The 21,798-nt window shown below is 37.5% G+C and overlaps 1 protein-coding gene across 2 annotated transcripts in view; it reads right to left on the bottom strand.

The window, feature by feature from the left end:
• Pkc53E (Protein C kinase 53E) overlaps positions 1-21,798 on the bottom strand; it is a 239,638-nt gene that overhangs the window by 14,449 nt on the left and 203,391 nt on the right. The window contains exons 2-7 of one of the 2 annotated variants that reach the window (XM_074099864.1): positions 17,369-17,400; positions 16,484-16,566; positions 8,977-9,088; positions 2,295-2,423; positions 1,344-1,540; positions 472-792 (exon numbers count right to left, since the gene is read on the bottom strand). In XM_074099864.1, the coding sequence (XP_073955965.1) occupies positions 472-792; positions 1,344-1,540; positions 2,295-2,423; positions 8,977-9,088; positions 16,484-16,566; positions 17,369-17,400 (874 nt within the window). Of the gene's footprint in view, positions 1-471; positions 793-1,343; positions 1,541-2,294; positions 2,424-8,303; positions 8,416-8,976; positions 9,089-16,483; positions 16,567-17,368; positions 17,401-21,798 lie in introns of both variants that reach the window. The other variant, XM_074099865.1, reaches the window with a different exon arrangement.

Here is a 21,798-nt window from a genome sequence, read left to right as displayed (position 1 = left end):
CTAAAAAATAACAAGATTGTGTTCATCTTCCTAAATAAACCTCGTAAGACCCACGTAAAATTTTGGTCATTAATTTTTGACAAATGTCCTAAATTTCCAACGTTGGGTCTAACGAAGTTAAAGATAAATGTAGTGGTTTCCGTTTATATATTTCACGTCTCATCATAATTTGATATAAGACAAAGATACTCGAAAATAAATAGTACTTTATCTTCGTCAAGTAAATCCCTATGAATTGCCAGAAATAATGTAGATGCGTTAGTAAAACATTTGAAAATGAAGGTCATATCAAATTTTACATAAGCTCATGAGTAGGAACTCAAATCGAAAATACGAGTTAAACACATAACCCTCCTTCTTCGCAGTCGGGTAAAAATAGGCAAAAAACTATACAATTAAGTATATTGGGTGTGTTAGCCATAGTAGGCACACTGTATGGTGTACACAAGTTAATGTAAATCGCAAACTTACTTTCCCGAACGATCCCTTTCCAAGCACCATGATGAAGTTGAAATCCGAGGCCCTAATGACATCAGACGCGGCCATATTATGCGGCACCTCTCTGTCAGGAGGCGGAGGAGCCCTTCTGGCTCCGACGGTAGTGGCTCGCATCTGGGTCTTCAGTTGCGCCAAGTCCGCTCCTTCTTCTGGTACTGGTACGTTGTAGAATTCACCCTCTTCTTGGGTAAGGAACTTGAACCAGCCGTCCGCTGGTGCTTTCATCAGCTCAGAGATCCCGAAGGAGAGGGATCCCATGAAGTCATTGCGGGATGTGCGGTCCCAATCCCATGCCTGGAATAAGCAGATTTCGAAATTTGACATACACATAAATCACTAACACTTGTTTTATTAAATCAAGAATCCGCAATAAGCTTCGTCTGCACTTGAACTAAGTTTATAATACAGAATAGATAATAAAGAGAGATGTAGAAAATACAACATATTTTTGGCTAAATAAAACAATACAGTGCAGACGTATCAGTCAGACGACAGTGTGACAGTCTTCTAACTACGAGTATTATACTTACCACCATCAACAGAAGACATTTTAACAAAAGCTTTTTATTTTTTTTATCCTTTCCTGGACGCCTTTCTTCGCAGCTGGTCAGAGATCGCCCAAGAACAGGTAGAGTGGAGGACATGGGGGGAGGCCTTTGCCCAGCATTGGGACACCTCTACAGGCTTCTAAATAATAATAATAATAATCCTTTCCTTAGGTCCTTTCAGATATAGTTGGGCTGAAAAGCATCTTTTCGAACCTTTTATCGATTTCGTAGGTGATGGCATCCAGTATCTTCCTGCTGATGATGAGACTAAAATACTAGGTAAAAGCAACAGCTTACCTCAATAAGCAGCCTACGGTCCTTGTCCTCAGGCTTCAGATCAAAGGTGAGGGTCTCATTCCACACAGGGTTGAGTGTGCTGCGGATGGTCTTGGTTTTTTTCTTGACGTTGTCAGAGTCGGGAATCAGCTTCATTTTGACGTAAGGGTCGGAGAGGCCGTTGGGGTCCATCGGGATTAGATTGCGGCCTTGTTTTACTGTGGGTAAAGTTTTTTGTTAATGTTTTGCAAGGTGAGGCAAAGATAGGTTCTCATCTTCAGAGCTGAGCCTGCACTGTAAGGTTTTTTTGAGAGGAGCTTCATCTCGAGATGGTCAGTAGGTGTCGCGGTAGTACCTAACTTCAAGCGCCCGCACCGTGTCTGGGCATACACAATAGCTATGAGTAGTCGTGTGATGTCCTCGTAGGAGAGCTCCGCTCACCATATCCTCTATTTCTCCGATCAGGGCTAGATGCAAAAGGTGCGTTTTTTCTTGATATAGAAATCTGGGAAATCTCTTAGGTTCAGACTGGACGTACGTACATACGTTTATATTAGGTTTTATTTAGAGCAAAATAGGACAACCACCATAAAAGAACAATTCCAAGACGCGGCTTCAATTAAAAAAAAATCTCACTTGATTAACCACAAATTTAGATTTTTAATTTGAAACAAATATGCTCGTATTGTTTACTTGGCAAATAAGTGATGTCGTCCCTTAGTATTGCCGAATACCTTGGTATTACCGAACAAAAACTATGGGAGAATCGTCTTTTGACAGCTAATAAGAGTCCCTCTCCAATTGTTGGTAGTGTCATCTATCCTAATATGCCACACACGACGAACACCTTTACCACTTCTACAATTTTGACAGTTCTGTGTTCAGGCTCGATTAGAATATCATCATCAGTATCATTATCATAATCATCATCATAAGCATCATCAATCATCATCATTATCACCAAAGACTTACCTTCGACGGTCAGCTTGTTGCTAGTAGCGGTGATGGTGAGCTGTACGCGCCCACGCCGCTCCGTGTGGTCGCAGCCACATAGATTCGGGACCGACTCCTCGCAACGCTTGTGTACATTCATGTCGCATGCTACAATCAAATATACGTTAAGCTACAACTTAAACTGGGAAAACCGTCGAGTGACGTTTCTCTAAAAGTGTTTTGAAAAGTTTACAGGTTCTAAATTGTTCTCTTTGTGCATTTTAACTCTTTAAGTGAGGAGTTCTTGTTTGCGTGATTGGTTCTTGGAAGCTCTTATCATCATCATCATCATCCCAGCCTTTATACGTCCCACTGCTGGGCACAGGCCTCCTCTCAGAACAAGAGGGAAGAACAGGGGGGAGCTCTAATGATTTTGAAGAAATTTTGTGTGTATACATGTTTTGGCTTCCAAGTTGATTTAGATGGTTTTTCAATAATAGTAAGAAATAAAGAAAACGTTTCTTTGCCATGTAATATATAAACACAAAATGACAAAAACGTAGAATATAAAGGCAAGAACAATATTAAAAATGCTACTTTAACGGATATCACTGCTCTACATTATAATTATGGTCGAAATAGGCTCGAAAAATGACATTGAAATTCGGTCGCCAGCCCGGCAGTCAGCCAGATTCGGTGGCAGCGCAGTAGGTAAACAAATAATCAATTTCTTTAACAATAACCATCTTGAATAAAATATAGTTTTTTTTTCAATTACATTACTTTTTACACGAAAAATCATAATAAAAATCGCATTAGCTCAAGAACCTCCTCATTTAAAGGCATTCAAAAAAGAAAAACATTAATTCGTCTTTAAGTAACTTTTATTACAAACGAGATACAAAATAATCTCTTAAAATCTCGAAATTAAACTTATTTATTCAATGCAAAACTTGCAAAAAGCCCACAGATAGAAGAAGTTATACGTACCTTAAGAAAGTCTTACAAGTTAGCTAAGTAAGCTAAGTTAGGAACTTGATTAATATCAAAGTCGCAACACAGATTGCGAACATTAAGTAAGTGAAGTAAAAACATGCTAAGACATTTGCAAAGCTGTTAAAAGTTAAGGATGCTTGAAAAAGTGCAGAAGTAAACAAAAAGGTTCTACAGAAAAATTAGATGATGAAAATATTGATTATCAAAAAGGGAGCCGTGACGTTACGTCTAATCAAAAAGTGACCAAGTAACACATAGCCACCGGCAGGGGGGTGTAAGCAGGTGAACTTGCACCCCCCTGGCGTGAAGGAAATTATACAAGACTAAGATACAGAGTGAAACGTAAATGCACCACCCTATGTGCAAGAGCAAGATGCAATGCACCCTCCTGAAAATAATCCTGCCAGCGCCGATGAAGTCACACGAAATTTTAATGGTCTATGACTTTTTTGTTTAATAGACTAAAGAAAGAATACGTTTCAAATATTTTTTGATCATCTAACTGAATAATGATATATTTTTAGGAATGTAGGTTATTGTTATAGTTAAAGACCGTTATGAAGTTTCTGAATATTAACAATATGAATCATAGACAAAAATGCAATGCTTACTTGTTGCGTGCGACAGAGTAGTAAGTATAGCATTTTTTTCAATGGTTGACATTAGCAATAATCAGGAACTTCATAGTTGTGCAATGTGTCAGGAATAGGATTGACTTCTTAGAGGCCGGGCAATATAGTAAAATTCTACAGTACATACATACAGTATATAGTATGTAGTATATAGTATGCACAATGCGATATTATACGAAAAACATGCTTTAGCTAAGAAAAAAAAACGTAAACGGTTAAGACGTAAAAAATTGTATTTATTACATATTCATTATCGTCATGGTTTCATACATACCTATTATTAGTTAGTTTAAAAAAAGCGTTTTTCAATAAAAGGCCAAGATTGTCGACTCATTTCAATTTCTAAAACAACTGCATTTTTACTTGTAACTTTGTTCCAACTCAACGTTAAATCAATTTGGCCGACACTTGGGGCTCTAGTTAGACCTCTGGGGGGCTACTACGAAATTCTAAAATCGAAGTTCGTATCGTACCGTCCCTCTCACTCTCGTATTAAATAATACAAGCGTCAGCGGGACGGCATGAGACGAAGTTCAAATTTTGCACTTCGTAGAGGGCCTGGTTTTGATCGTAACCACTCGCGGCAACTTATTGGTTACCATCAACCAGTTTGTTTATCGGAAGTTAGACGAAGTGGGCATATATTTACCATTGTTGACAAATGTTTGGTGAGCACGAGGATTAACACGAAAAGTTGGAACGTACGTACGTGGGCGTGATTAACATCTCCAACAGTAGACAGATTCGTGCAGTAAAGAGTGTGTCATAAACATACAATGCGAAGAGTTTGTGTGCGAGTAAGCGCGCTTCCTGACCTGTTAGAGTGGTATTTGGCAAACGTTAAGGACGCAGTTATATGGAGTGTCCACACTAAACGTTATGGCGTGTGGACCGACTCCACCTTTATGTTGTCAATATTCCGTTCATATGCACAAAGCGCTTAGCTTTATATCATCTGTTATAATACGGATAGCTAAGGAATGGAATCCGTTTCCGCTGTCCGTTTTTCCGTGTTAAGTACAATTTAGACCAGGGTAATAGACTATTACTGATTTCGCCTCATCTACTGCACTTACAGTTAGTTGAGATGGATGTGAAACGCCGGTTAGTTTGAAATTAAAACAAATGTAGTAAGCAATGGATGTTTTAAATCTATCATGTGATTGCGTCCTTTGAGTTTGCCGGTGCTGGACAAACGCGTGGACCCCGAGCGTAAGTTTTTTGTTGTAACAAACGTCTCGAATGGCGGACCAGTCTGTTGCCGATTCACACGGCTAGAGGCGCTGTAATATGGATAGCAAATTGAGACGTGAACGGACTTTTTTCGTGTCAAAAACTAACACCGGCTGTAGACTTAAGACAACGTAATTAACGATCTGATGAGAAGGCGAATTAGCCCATCTGCCAGGCAGTGGCGGATTTATGTTTTTTAGGAGTGTAGGCCACTTTATATCCGCCGCCCTATGTAACTTTCTAAAATAATTTTCTCGTTGAAATCTGCCGCCCCTAGGCCGCGGCCTATACGGCCTATTGACAAATCCAGGACTGCTGCCAGGTTTGGTATGTGCTAGAGGAATTAAGTGTTTCTTCATCGCTTCATATGGCGACTATGTGACTTCAAATTTCACTTTTTTTCTTTGAACTTGCAGTTACAAGCTTGTTTCTTTAACTAGCATAAAAACTATAAAACTGTATACGTTTAGTTTTTTTATTAAGTAATTTAATCTATTGGCTATCATATCAATGTTAATTGGATCTATTCCGCAAACTCTGTGTGCTATGGTACCGCCGACAACAGAATTAATTACATATCTGAGGTACCCAAGGAGATACGACTGAGACCCCGGCTTCGGTTTAAATGAAGTTGTTTTGATTTGACATGAAAATTACATTAGCCAGTTAAGAGATTCCTGTAATCCGATTACTGGCTTAGCCGTATAAAGTAGGCTTTTGTGAAAGGGTAAGCTAATAAAATGACAAGTGTTGGTTTATCCGACGACCTACGATAATCCCTTAAGATGAACACTGCACATACCAAAGAATAGGTACCATCAGCCAAATAAGTGATCTACCAATTTTTAAACAAGTTACTATCAAATGAATATGTCGCTAAAGTCGAACTTTCAAGTTGACAGACATGACTATTGGTATTATTGTCTTATGACATGCAAACCATTATCAGCTTTAGGGTGGTAGACCACATATTTGGCTGATGGTACATAAAAATAATAATGGTTGCAACTTCGAAATAGTAGGCATTTCCTTAGGATACAAATAATGCTTTCCAACACAGCCCAAATAACAAACTACATTACCATGCTTTAGGATTTTTAAGCGGAAATTGTGTTTCCTCTTACTTTCAAAACGGTAACTACTGCAATGGTATCGCAAAGATAGTATTCGTAGTTTAAATCGTTTAAAATCTAATCTAGCTAGAGAAAACTCTTTGAATATATACACTCAGCGGCACAAAATGTGGCTCACTCTACATACATTACATTGCTCCATACATTTGTGGGCCAGATTTTTTGCCGCTCACTTTTAATTTATATGTCTTTCTAATATTACTATCGCACTTCAGTAAGTAGGTAAAGTAGCTAGCTGTATAAACATAAAGCCTTTAAATTAATATGCAAAATACTAAATAAAAGACCGAAAGATGGAAACAAATCTATATCAAATCACTTCAAAGTTAGCAAATAAAAGAAGCAGAAAGCATGAAAGATTGAATTCAAACTGCGAATAAACAAATAAAATTAAGTCTTATTAAATCGGCCAGCTAAATATTACTTTAATTATATCTTGGATTATATTAAAATAACCCAACCATCTCACTCTTACATGCTTAGGAAGAAAGGGATATCACGAGGTGTCTCGGTTAATACACAGTAGGAAATTAAGTAGATATTCTCAAGAGAGGCTCTTTCATCATCTGAGATCCGTGCGGGCATTTCAATCCTAGATAAGAATACAATGAAGGATCGGGATTTCCCTAAAGACGCTACTCAAAACAAACTAATCGGACACTCAAGTTGCTAAATCATTTGGAGCTGTGTGTATAACATAATAAATTGTAATTTCGTGGGACTGAATGACGGCGTATTATCATTCACTCATTCAATTTAGTTATTCGTGCCTGGGTATTCTTTAAATCGACATATTCCCATCCTTTTATTTACCTTGTCTTCTTTTAGTCTAGCAATTATTTTCTTTCGTCGCAAATGTTTACTTTGTTTATGCTATATAACTGACTCATCTTTTTTATATATTTTTTAATGTCTCAAGCAGTTGGTTTTGATTCCTGACAGTAGTTGCTGGTTTAAAAAATAACCAAAAAGCTCTTTGTTTAATTAAATTGACAAAGTTTCAACATTAATACAAAAAGAATTAGAAATTAAATCAAAACGATCCATATCTTAGTACTTTTATTGCTTTATTTAATTACATAAGCTGTACAAGGAATTCAAAACGATTAAATGATAGCTTGTTAATGTTTGAGTAGCGTTGTTTATAATATAGTGCTTTTACTCACATCAAATGAATTTCCTCATTCGTTTTCTAAAAGGTGATCGTGAGAGTTAACGCTTTTCATTATTTACATTATCTTTTTTGCCGTTTTTATCCATTCATCTACGGTCCAATGCTATTCTTGCGTCGTTTTACATCGAATTGTTTCGTTCATTCATTTCTACAGGACCACGCAAACTAGTCAGTGTTATATCCATTGCATATAACAAGCCTTCATCTTTTTTGCCAGTAAATATATCCTACATTTCAGTGTTGTTAGCTGAATGAGAGACATCAGGCGTACAACGTACACATTTGAATCGTGTTGCTGTGGTTTTTTTTTTCAGCGAATATGTTTCACCGTTTTTTCGTTTTGCAAGTTCAACTGGTCAGTTTAATTGAATGATAAAAGCTTGTTTACAAATGCACCATCGGAAGCATTAGATTGCAAAGTTATCTCATAGGCAGAGTTTAACATCATCATGACAAACATGTGGACACGTTCTCATGCTTGCGATAAGATCCGTGATCACATATTTTTCGGCTTTATCATGGGTTTGATACTCAGTGGCGTAGCTAGGTAGGTAACCAAAGGCCTTGGGGCAAAAAGTAAACTAGGACTCCAACTAAACTATTTAAAATCGTTTGTTCCGTATTCGTCGTGCTCCGAATTCGACGTACTCCAGATTTGTCCTTTATAGTTTGTAAGTCAGCGTCCGAGGGGCCCCCTGAGCTTGGGGGCCCCGGGGCACTGCCCCGTCTAGCCCTCCGGTAGATACGCCACTGTTGATACTGATTATACGAAGCAAAGTATGGGAAAAGCTTGAATCCAATGCTTCCTAACCACCGTATATCTCCAGGACCACATTTCATTCTCCTAGGGGTCATTCATTGCAGTGGTCGTATTATGTACCTCCGCATTTGAGTCCTTGAGTGGCGAGGCCATGAAGCAGGGAACCACAATGGTCACAAAACGTTGGGGCAATGAACGTCCATGGGTTCCATTTGTGAGGGGCGTAGGCGGCCTTAGACAACATAAAGTATAAGTAAAGTTAGTAGAAGATGTTGAAATCGGATGAAGCGCAGTCAAAGGTAGATTTGAGGCAACTGAAAGTTCTATGACGTTTTAAATTTAGCTTTAGGGTAAATACAGACGAGCGTAATTTTTTGAGTTGCGTCTCGTATTTTTTGTCGCGTAATTTCTGCTGCATTGGGTTTTATACAAAAGTCCAATTTGTACACCACGGCGACTCAAAATGAGTTGTATATAGACATTGTACGAAACCAAAGTTACGCGACCGAAAATACGCGACTCACTACTCTGGCTTCACTCTAAGATAGCAAAAAATAGAATTTTGATCAACTGTCTAAAAGAGATTCTATTGAAATATTTGATAGTAAGTTTAAAATTTTAGTCCCTCAATGCCATAAACTTGTTCAAACAAGTATTTTGCTAACTAATCACCGTCGCTTCAAGTCTACCCTTGACTCCTAAAAGAGAAAAAGCATTAGCAAAGCACCACCACCAAAAGCTGAAAAGATCTAGCACACAAAGCGTAGTCCAAGCGGCCCCTCCTCCGTTGTACCTTGACACTTCAGCCCCTGGTGTATTAGGCCGTACAGCAGCGAGCCGCAGTGGTCGCAAAATGCCGGCGACGCGTATGTGTGCGCGCGGAAGTTGTGGCGCGTACGTGTGTCCTGTTGGTCAAATCTGGTGTTACGGGATTGGATAGAATGGATTTGGTGAATTTTGATAGGGTATACCCGATCGACGATGGAGCAGGCATTGGTGTTCAAAAAAAGATGATTGGGATGTGTGAATACAAACAAAAGAATGCCAACTAGGTGTTATAAAACTTGCAAATATCTTCGTCTTGATTTTGAAAAGCTCTGTATGACGGATAAATATGTTAATTTAACGCTGCTTTGCGTTAATACGCCAACTGCTGCAAATCTAATTATAAGTAGTGGCTAAACAGGCCGTATTAATTAATAAATTTAAATTTCTAAACACTGAGTTCTTATTATTCAACGGTGGATTGTTTCAAATACAAGCAGTTGGTATTAAATATAATGAAGTTTCAATACAAAACGAACAGATTTACCAGTACTCTAGTTATTCCCTTTGTCCTCTGCAGGTCTTTGGTAACTCTGCGATTGAAATGTCAAACAATTCATTATAAATAGAATAGAGGTCGCCCTTTGCCACCAGATGGTTCTGGCTGGCTACAATTTACTATTAATTAAGAAGCGGTGCTGGATCGGCCTCTTTTGAGTAAATAGCCGAAGCATTGTTCGATTTGAGTTACAAACTGCCAGTAGTAATATTAATTGAGGCAAAGATTGCGGTTTTGAATTTGGATAAAGTGTTTTCTTTTGTTTTTTAAAGATGCAAAGTGGTGAAAGTTTTTTCTAAATACTCACCTTTATCCTGAAAAAGACATAACTAAAATTAATCAAAATTACCTAAATATATTATGTAAGTTTCAATTTGTATTCACATTTAACTAGCACACATTGTTTGTTTTTGTGAGAAGAAAGTTTTCAATGTTTTAATTGATACTTTGACAGTTTGTGAAATAAGTATCGTTTCGTACTCATATCTTGGTTTTTCAAACTAATAAGCTACCCAGATTTTTAAATATTCATCCAAATTTTGATAGGTGCTTCGGTATTGGTCAAAGGAGTTGTTTAAAAGTACTTTTCATTGTATTATTAACCTTTTTCTTTTGGGTTGTCCTTTCCTTACCTTAGTAATTCACACATTATAGCTCGAAGAATTTCATAGAACAATACAAAATTTTAAACGTTAAAAAGTAAACTAAAATAAGTCGATAGTGTTCTAATAATAAAGACACCGTACGTACTCGTATTTGGATAGTGATTGAAAAATCACCTCTTATGAGAAATGATACGTAATAGCGCTTTATTATTTAACCAACAATACACGCAATATCGGATACGAAGTTCCACCAGTCACCACGCAATATCAAATAGTTCGAGACATCTTTTGTCCAAGTGGTGAAGTTCGTAAAAGAATTAAACGAACCGATGAACGTTATACTCTGTAACTTTTTATTGGTTTCCTAAGTTGAAGGCATTGTTTTTTCTATTGAGCACAAAACACACGGGCACAATAGATCCGACGCGGGAAATGAGGAAAATGGATCGCGTAGAAGGCACGGATAAACGTAATGTTCATTTGTCTCTTTGATTAGTGCAGAAATCAATCACTTCTGCTCGTTTGCTTCCCTATCATATACACCGGCTTTTTTTTATTTCCGTTAACTTCTTCAGACGGCTCAGTTCATTGATATTCAACTGCCTGATAGTTAAATTTTTCGTCAAATTGTAAAAAAAAAAAACTTTTTATCGAGATTTTTTTTATGCATGTAATACAGCTTACAGTCATTGTTAATAATAACATTATAAAATAATCCAATTTGATAAGTGACATTGATGTGACACATAAGAGGGACATTAAATAATCCACACGCTTAATTATCTTTTGCTAAATATGTGTGAATTAAATAAAGATTAGTTATGGACTTTGAAAAGAAGTCCTAAATTAAGGACCTTTACGCTTTTTACTATTTATATTAGCATTATATTACTATTTAATTTATGTTATTAATTATATTAACTTTTGATTATCATTTAAACAGTAAGAGTTAGGCCACTAGTTTCTCATAGAAATAAACTTCATTTGACCTGTAGATTGTCCCCTTAAAGTTAACGGAAGTAAAAATAAATAAACCGTGTTGTAATATTTTTACTATAAAATATTTAATATATTGGTTTTATTCAGTTCTTACTGTACGTACTTTACTGTGTTGTCACGGTGATCAAAGAAGAAAGTAGCGACCCACAAGTTTAGACCGTTTCCGGCCTTTTGTGTAAAGACTTTGGTCTGTCATCTCCAATAGTATAAATTGTCTTTAAATACTTTTGCTTTCGGTCAACCATTATTTATCGTTACGACACGTGATCCTACCGGCTGCGCCATGTTTATGGAACCTTTTAATAAATTTCACTATGGTTTCCTTGGCAAAAGTATGGAATGTCAACATGACATTAGTAATTTTGAACATGAAACTACCGTGAGACTCACTCATATTAAAAGGAGCGCGCGGGTGTGCGTGTTGCGGCAGCCGCCGAGTCGCGTGCTCCTGAGAAGAAGGGCTACGAAATAGCCCGAAACATGTCGAGCAAAACTCGGTTTAAGACGTGAGTTATCCGTTACAATATCATTTAATATGACATTAGTAGGTCAAAGGTTCCACTAAGATACATGATACGGTTTGTTTTTTCTGTTTATAAAACAAACACGAAGTACAGATCAAGACTAACACACGTTGTATTTAACTACAGTCATTATACCTATTCGTTTGCGACAGTATAAAATATCTACATACCGAACCCTAAAAAGTGACGAGGGAATAAATTTGGAGGAGGGAGGATTAGGACTTTTATTATTTATTATGTAATAATTTAAAATTTATCATCCCAGTCTATATAGGCACACTCCACTGCTGGACACAGGCCTCGTGTCAGAATAAGACAGCTTGGGCCGTAGTTCCCAAGTGGGACCAATGCGAATTGGGAAATACACGCCATTGAATTGCTTCGCAGATTTGTACCGGTTTCCTCACCGATACTGTGGTGGTGGTGAGTGGTGATGATCAATTTTGAATGTAATTTCGCACGTGAATTTCGGTACCTAACTCAGAGATGCGAGCCTGGGTTTGATTTGAACCCACAATCATCTGCGTGAGAGGCATTATAGGTCGAACCACTAAACCACCACGGCTTTTGCAGTCGCAATACCATTCGTGAAACAAGCTGCGGATAAGCTGCAATTTGAGCTCATTTCTTCGGCTGAATCGTCCAGAAAATTATATATCAATATATAAAAAAATACAAATATTATCATCATCCCAGCCTATATACGTACCACTGCTGGGCACAGGCCTCCTCTCAGAACAAGAGGGCTTGGGCCATAGTTCCCACGCGGGCCCAGTGCGGATTGGGAACTTCGCACGCACCATTGAATCGAATTGATTCGATTCGCAGTAGTTTTAAAATACTTTCACCAAACAAAACTGTAAGTGGAAGTAAGCAGTCCTCCAAATATTTGGGTAAGGCTCACAAGCGTTTTGCCCGCCCGTTCCAGTGTGTTTTGAATATTGATGCATACGAACGATGGCCCGTTTGTACTAATATAAGGATGAATACTTCACTTCAAAGAGAAACTACTTGTATCAGAAGTTGACGCAAATGGTTATTGTATGCATCAACATTCATAACACACTGGTACGGGCGGGCAAAACGCTCGTGAGCCACACCCATTTTTCAAACCAAGGGGGGGTTGCGATATGAAAAAGTTTGAAAAACACTGCTCTCACACGCGGGGCTCTAGTCAATGCGGGGACCTTGGTAGTAGCAGTGCTAACTCTACCTAATGGTCAATCCGGTCCTAAACATGTCATTGGAACCCCAATTAAGGTTCTTTATGTCCCCGCGGAATCCTAATACAGAACCGACACGAATCTGCAAATGTCAGAAAGATTATGCGGCCCTTTGAGGTCCAACGTGGGCGGTCGCTCGGGGCACTAATGTAACTGGAATACTAACAAATACTAGTTACCTACCTATTTCTAGTTATGTGCTAAAAATACTTTGTAAAATACCAGGTATTTCGAAAAACTGTGTGTGACTAGCATTTCTTAACCTAGCCCGGGGGGGTGTTTTTAATCCCAATCCGCCCTCAGTTCGTCCTACTTTTGAGAGGTCAGTGTCGAGTGGGACATAAATACGCCAGTAATGTGCTTTTAATTTCTTCATTGACAAACTTTCTGAAGGACTCATAGTATATATAATTACCTTAAGAGCCCTCAGATAGAAGATTGCAAATCTAAAGCGGAACGCTCACTCAACTACTTGGCAAAAAGATTCTAATAAATAACCTAATAAACGTAGATAAGTTGAAAACCCACATCTGAAAAAAGGCTGAACCAGTGTTAACGAAACTTACCTAAAAACGTACTCAATCAAACTAGCCTTCGATTAATAAAATTGCATTTGCGTCTATCCGTTTGGGAGCTATGATGCCATGGACAGCACAGACAGACACACATAGTGATCAAACTTATTACACCCTTCTTTTTTCGCTGGAGATTAAAAACGGCTCGCAAGATTTTCCAGAAACTTACAGTCGAGAAAACTGATTCGCTTACCAGGCTAGGACCTATTTATAATCAATTTCGCTATGATTTTTTGGCAGATGTATGTAATGTCAATACGACATCAGTAGCACTAAGGTTCCACCCTCGTACGCGTTTTAGTTTCTTTGACTGTACATAGGTGAAGTAAAATACTCGTTGAAATACTCGTGGTATCTAGTACGAGTATTTAAACGTAGACACTACCCGTTTGCGCTTAGCGTGGGCTGAAGCGGGCTCGGTAACAGTCTTGATACTTGTTATTCATAAATTCTATCAAATGCACTGAACATTCAGAACTTGAAATGCTTTTAGAATTAATTATGTAGTTTCGAGTCCCTTTTAATTTTAATTTAAAACAGTGAAAAGGGCGTAGGCAGATATGCTAAATTAGTTTCCTCGTTTAAGAAGTTTGTGCCACATTTAAAAATGGAACAAGTTGTGGACCAGGCCAATACATGAATCATGATCAGGAAGTAATTAAAAAACAGAAAAACCGACTGCCTTAAAAACTTTACCTACATAAAAAGGAAAAAAAAACAAAGTCTGTGGGTCCAAATTGGTAAGTTTAAGTTACCTAACAGAAATCTAGACTTGATTTTTTGCTTTTTATTTTTTATTAAAAAGTTCCTTGAAAACGTATAAAATAAAAATAAAAAACAGAAACCCGACTGCTTTAAAAAAAGATTTCATTTGATACCAGTGGGGTAAAAACCAAATTTGGATTAAAAACAAAAGTAGTTTAATATCAACTCTCCAGCACCTCACATGAAAAAAAAGGAAACAAGGATCTAGCTAGTGTCTGGCCATTACGGCGTCTCAACCCAAAAAAAACCTCCGCCTAACTAATACACAATTGTTTAGTATCTGTGTTAAAAGATTATTTTATCTGTGGCGTTTGTAACAAAATGTATTTATCGAAAAATCGTATCCTGCCGACGCAATTTAGAAAACGAATTCTATTCTGGAACAATCTGGACCTTTTCCCCCTAACGAACTTATTACGCCCATGGCGTTTACCTCATTATGCCCCACAACAATTCACGTAACTTCAGTAATGTTATCGTAAAATTCTAGTCTAAGATACGGTACTGAAATACGTACCGTCGGTTGTTTTTTGATGATGACAATTTTTAAACAAGAAACCCACATTAGAACAGCTAGAAAAAACCGGCCACGTGAAAGTCGGACTCGTGCACCGAGGGTTCCGTACAAATTTGAAGGAATCTTTGAATAGGTACCCTGTATTAGTAGACCCCCTCTCTAAAATGTACGCAGTGTGGGTCATTTTAAATTGATCTGACATAGGCGATTCGCCTTTCCTCACATGCTTCCTTTACGGACAAGCTTATGGTATAGTAATAATATAATTTCGCACGTAAATTGCAAAAAATCAGAGGTGCGAGCACTGCTTGAACCAATATCCCAATATCTACTTGAGCTATAGGTCAAACCACTAGCATGCCAAAACTACGCTTGTATATTTGTACAAACTTTATCATCATGGATGAATTAACACATGAGGCTACGTAGTTCTGTTGCCGTATCTCCTACTATATTGTAGCATTATCTTCCTTAAGGCAGCAAGTCGATCAGTCCCTTTTCATACAACTGTAAACAGTATGAACGGGGATCTAAAGTCTAATACAGAATTCGCACCGATCTGCGAGTAGGAGCCATCGAATATTCACTTCAAAACAAAAGAGAATGAAACAAAATTGATTCCATTTTTATTCCTAAGTTGTGTGTAGTTTGGAAACGTAATGGATTTATGCTACAAATTGAAACTTTGTTAGTAAAGACGAACTAAAATATTACATCACATTGTAGATCGTCTATAGATGTTTTCATCAGGCAAGAACTTTGAAGAATACTTTAGGAAAACTGTGCCGTGCCCGTGAGATCAGATGAGGTGTATGAAGAATGGCGTTATGTAAAGAGAGGCCAGTGCCACTTGCATTACTTAAATAATATGATTACGTTTTAATCTTTTACCCACACTGGCATTTTGAGCAATCCTGAAGCTAGAAAGAAGATTGGAGTGATGGGTGAGGATTTATATTTAAATAAGTGATTTTAATTCGGGAAGACCTATTAAAGTATTTCAATATTATTTACTCGTCCGACCGAATTTTTGGTTTCACGTCATACTGTAGTTTCGATTGCGGGCGTAATTAGGACCGAAACTGGAATTGGGTTCGTGGGATTTCGTGCGGCGTTATAGTATGAACTAAACAAAAAATTGAATCGACTACAAAAAACCATGAATGAATGAATGAATGATTTATTTGTATAACATAGGTAGGTAGGTATGAAAATATTTTTCTACTACTTTGAAGTCGGTGCCTCAGAACGAGCCAGCAGGAGTTGCCCAATAGTCGTCTACCTAACCTAGGTACATACTACAGGTATATTTGGGCTTCTATCACTCCCGCTGGCTCGTGCTGAGGCACCGACTTCAAATTAAATATATTGACCCGGATAACTCACGTCTTAAATTGAGTTTAGCTCGGGTCAATATATTTAATATGAGTGAGTCTCACGGTAGTTTTATGTTCAACACCGACTTCAAACTAGAAGATTTTTTTTTATTGTATTTTTTTAGACGGTTCAATTTTTTTTATCCAATTAATGTTCATATAGTTAAATCAGTATGACGCTTATTGCCAGAATACCCTAAGATGGGTTATGTCGTGGTCATAAATCTAGTTCGTATAAATAGTAACTACCTCGAGAACACATTGAAAAATTTGCCGTGAAACTAAAACTCGCTGGTGACGGACGAAGACCCGAGTTCGATTCTCGGCAGCATACTTATCTGGTTTTAACAGTGTTCTAGGTGTAGTATATATTATATGTATAAAATACATACGTCGGAGTCTGCTCCTTTGTCGGCGCCGGGGCAGGTGAAGGTGACGTACTCGTGGCATCTCTTGTGGACCACGAAGCTGCATACTGCAAAAGATTATCAATAGTACAGTCAACGCATTCTACCATACCAAGTTAAAGAGGCTAGAGCAAATTTGAAATCGTCGATCTAACTTAAAGTTAAACCCTAGTTAATGCTACAAGGGGTCATTCAAGTGTTAAGTAAGCAGAATTTTAGTCATTTTTATCCCCCTCCCCCTTGTCAGCGAAAGTCAACAAAACCCTACCCCCTCCCCCCATGCTTACGTAAACATTGGTATATATATATTTTTAAATCTATTCAGGTCTCTTCATTGTTTGTCATGTGAATTTGTTGCAAGTGGGTACCATATTTGCTTGAATTAAAACAAAAAAAAAAAGAAATAATAAATAAATACTGCTTATCCCCATGTCATCAAAAATAAGCAAAACATAATGGTCAGCTTTACACTTCCGTGCCGCCGTAATAGAGAACTAAACTATTTAGTTGTAGTATTACGTCTGTGCTATTAGCATTGAAGTGGTGTTTATAAATTAACGTATAACAACCAATAAAATTAGTTAGCGTCGTTTACTAATTCGCTCACACTAATATACCATTGTGTTTTATTATTCAGACTTCATTTCTATTGAATCGGCATAAGGTTTAGTTTTAAACACAAAACTTCTTGATTGATCTATTGAGCCAACGAAGTTTTGATTGAAACGACTGTCACATGGTTCTATGCGTGTTTTAACGCTGAGCTAAATTCGTCTCTATGTTTTTATGAATGGGAGTTAGTTTGCGATGTAGCTCCAAATTGGTTAGCTGGCCGAGTTTTGATTGTAACGAGGATATAATTGGCCTCACCTTGACACTGGAAGCCTTGCTTGCCGAAACCCCTGTAACCAAAGAAAATCAGATATTAGTGTCATTCTCATGTAAATTGTAAGCTAAAGTTATTACTTACAAGAGCCCTTAACACATTGAATGCCAACTACCCAATATTGCGTAGCGGTACTACGTATAGTGACGCTTGGGGCCCACTACGTAATTTGGCATTCAATGTGTTAAAGATATATTTGTGTGTGTGAGTGTGTGAGTGTGTGAGTGATTTTTAACCCCCGACGCAAAAAGAGGGGTGTTATAAGTTTGAATTATCTCTGAATTATTTAGATTAGGAATTTTATTTATTATTAACTCAGGGACTTACAACCCCTTGCTATATTTAAGGCTGTATATTGTTAAGCTTATGGATTTTAAACTTTATTGAATCAGGCATATATTTCAATTAAGTAATTCACTATACTTCACTACTTATGTACAACTACATCCCAAGAGCTCACTTGAAAGGTCTGTACCTAGCAGTGGAAGCTAGATGACAATGATGATAGTGATTATTACAGAATCCTCTCGTCGCTCTGCTGTAGTGAGATAGCTCATTTTTAACTCATCAATCAAGTTTGAATTATCTCTGAATTATTTAGATTAGGAATTTTATTTATTATTAACTCAGGGACTTTCTACAACCCCTTGCTATATTTAAGGCTGTATATTGTTAAGCTTATGGATTTTAAACTTTATTGAATCAGGCATATATTTCAATTAAGTAATTCACTATACTTCACTACTTATTTACAACTACATCCCAAGAGCTCACTTGAAAGGCCTGTACCTAGCAGTGGGAGCTAGATGACAATGATGATAGTGATTACTACAGAATCCTCTCGTCGCTCTGCTGTAGTGAGATAGCTCATTTTTAACTCATCAATCAATTTAAAAGGTCATCTATGAAGCTTAGGTAGAAGGCGGATGCAACTCGATTGGATCGGCGATGCTAGGGTTGGGCAACGTCGATAGTTTTCAGCCTATCGAAAATTTAAACATAATTAAGTGGAACATCTATGAACATCTCAAACCTTGTAGGTATACGTCCCGCTACTGGGCAACGGTTTCTCAGAAAAATAAAGGCTTGGGATGCAATAACCATAATGGTCCCAATGACGATTACATTTAATAGAATTTAAAATCATAATATAACAATAAACCATAACGCATAACCGACGTTGGGAAAAAGACTGCTAATCTAAAATGGGACTGGGCTGGACACGTCTGTCGCATGCACCCAGAAAGGTAGGCTCGCACAGTTACTTGGTGGGTGCCGGAGAACGGCCAGCGACATCGAGGCAGACCGAGAAGGAGATGGCGGGACGATCTGGACACGTACGCAAAGGACTGGCCTGACATTGCGTCAGAACGAGAGTTATGGAGGTCAAGAGGGGAGGCTTTTTCCCAGCAGAGGGACACTATACAGGCTACTTAAAAAAAAAAAAAAACAATAAACATTAATTAACAACGAACTATAAACAATTACTTTGCTCACCCGCGACCTTCCCATATATTAGGCACGAGTATGTAACAAACGTGTGTTAATGCAGGCAGTTCCTCCGCATCTACGTTGTAAAAACACACACACATTACATCACACAAACCCAGCTTTCACCACCACCACATGACGCTGAAGCGTTTCGAACTCAACCAGAATTAGAACAATTCAAAAACAATTTCTGAACAACTAACTTCATAGAAGATTGAACTAAGAGAATAATTATATGCCTTTGAAATCATATAACGCTTTTAGTTCACGTAACATTTCGAATTCCGATTGTGTCGTACCTACATTTGTACTTGGAAACACTTTGTTTTGAAAAAACTAAATCGATATTTGCTTATCGATAGTCAATGGTTTTCAGGCTCTACTGGCAGCGATATAACTTCAATTAGTGCAGGCGAGAACCTTTGTTCACTTCGCTGCAACTGGCTGGGAGCTTCACGGCGGGATAAGAAATTAAATTTCTGCAGGTATTATCAATATCCTTGTACTAGTATCTGCCGAAGCGCTTTCGATAGTGTGCAGAAAGACACAGTAATTTTTTTTAACACGTTCACAAAAAACCAGAATATGTCTTTGTGGATGACTTCCTCGATCGTTCTTTGAGAATTAAAATGAAAAAAAAAACATCGCTGGAGTGTATTAGGCAGTGAGGAAAAGATCGTAATGAACGTAGGTGACGTTTGTAAGTACGAACGAGGGCGTTTTATATTATTTGATTATTACGAGTAGCTTAAATTATAGCATTCAGGGACTATTATTAGCTTTAGGTACCTATATAATTAGTGCTTTAATTTCAAAATGGAAACTAAAACTACGTACAAAAGATACACATTCGCAATGAACCGTAAAACGTGAAGTTTTGCAATCACTAGGTTACGCCGTTAGTTTCGTTTTATGCCACGTTCACTAAAATCTTAGACGCATCTCAGTTCTTACAACTTTCTACCTATAGGGAAAGCAACCAGTGTAAATTAAATCCCCTAACAGATAGAGTCAAAATATTGGCGGCGCTTATAACCAATACAATATTGTCATGACGAAACACGTCAAACAGTGCAACAGAATTTTAAATGCACAGTTAACTAACGCCCGTTATGTTGGCAGTAGCTCGGTTAAGATTTTTCACTTCATATGAAACTATATTGTATCTTTGGCAACTGGCAACAGGTGGTTCGCGCGGAACAATGTAGAACAATGAAGAGACGTGCCGGCGATTCAGAATGTTCCTTTTGTCGCTAGATGGCGGTATAAATTGAGCCAGGCTGCGGCCATAATCCCTTTATTAAGGTCCATTTTACCCGGCGATCTAGGGCTATTTATCAGTGGGTTGTGCGCTTAATCTGATAGTGGATTTGATGTTGTACATGTCAGTTTTGTTCAGTCAAAATAGCATGTATTGTCAAGTTTACTTTACTTTTAATGGTGCCGTAAGGTGTTGCATATTTGTGTATATCAAACGTTAAAAATTCAGACGTAAAATGGAACCGACTATAAAACCCTTGTAAATATTGTACCTACTAGCTCGAAGTCGGTGCCTCAGCACGAGCCAGCAGGTGTGGGGCAATAGTTGTCTACCTCACCTACATACTATGGGTTTCAATCCCTCCTGCTGGGTCTTGCTGAGTCACCAACTTCGCTTTTTTTGTTATTTTTTAATTTTTTTGGAGTCGGTTTTCTTTTTTTGTTAAATTTTTTCTTTATTTCTGACTTTTTAGTGATTCGTAGCCAAAGTACATCTCACAACGATTCCATTAAGCCCAAACACGACTTAGTTACGTTGTTTTACAACAGAGTTCCGTTGCCTACCTTCTGGCTTCAGCATCAGATCAGTTCGAAAGAATCATTAACTTAAAGCTTCTTCTTAGTCGCTTATCTAGGTATATTAATCATGATCGTTTATAGACAAGCAAGAATTACTTAGTTTTGATGAGTTCAAATGCCAAAATCGCCATAGGTGTGCCTATAAAATTTGAGGTTTGTCCTCGATTTCCCTAGGATCCCATCATCAGATCTTGACTTGTGACAATGGGACCACCTCAGAAGAATACTCTTTCGAATAAAAAAGAATTTTGAAAATCGGTCCACAATTGATTGAGTAATCGATGAACATACATAAAACAATAAAAAATAAATACAAACATTGGAACATAGAACCTCCTCCTTTTTTGAAGTCGGTTAAAAAACACGCAATTCAAAGTTAAAAATAAATAAAAGGAAAGTGTTATTTTTTATACTATTTAATTCATTAGGGTTAAGTATAAATAAATAAATAATTTTCAGTTTATTAGGGTTTTTACTACCCTTTGAGTTGGAAGTTATAACATAAATACACGCCATGTATCACTAAAATCCATGGCTTCGGCCTCACTATATAACAAAACACGCGGGATATTATTCGCATCGTCTGAATGGTCCTTAAATTTTCGATAATGATGATATAGTTCAACTCAACAAATTGCAGACTATTATCTCACATAATAAGCTCGGAGCTACATAAATACGGCCGTAAGCCGTTCAACTAATTCCAAGATCCCGCCGTCGCTAATAATAATAAAAATATGTCGTCATCATCATCTCTGTCCTCAGGGCACAGGCATCCTCTCAGAATGAAAAGGGTTGGGTCCAAAGTTCGGAATGCTCTATAAAATTCCAGACTAATGAATGCTTTTTATTATTATCGACCGTACTAAAATAATTTCCAAGACTATCTAAACTATTTTAGGGAACCCCGAAAAAATATTTTCATTCAAAAATATATTCATTAATTCTTTATTTTATTTTATTTAACTTAAAACAATTATGATTCGTTTTTTGGAGTCTTTTTTTTTGTATTTTTTATTTTATATGTATTTTCGATATGGCTAAAACAATTAAACATGCATTACATTTAGTGCTACTCTCCAAC

The sequence above is a fragment of the Choristoneura fumiferana genome, chromosome 17 (genome assembly GCF_025370935.1).
Source record: "Choristoneura fumiferana chromosome 17, NRCan_CFum_1, whole genome shotgun sequence".
In the NCBI taxonomy this organism is placed as follows: domain Eukaryota; kingdom Metazoa; phylum Arthropoda; class Insecta; order Lepidoptera; family Tortricidae; genus Choristoneura; species Choristoneura fumiferana.
Note: the sequence above shows the minus strand (reverse complement) of the source record. Positions and strands in the feature narration are given on the sequence as shown.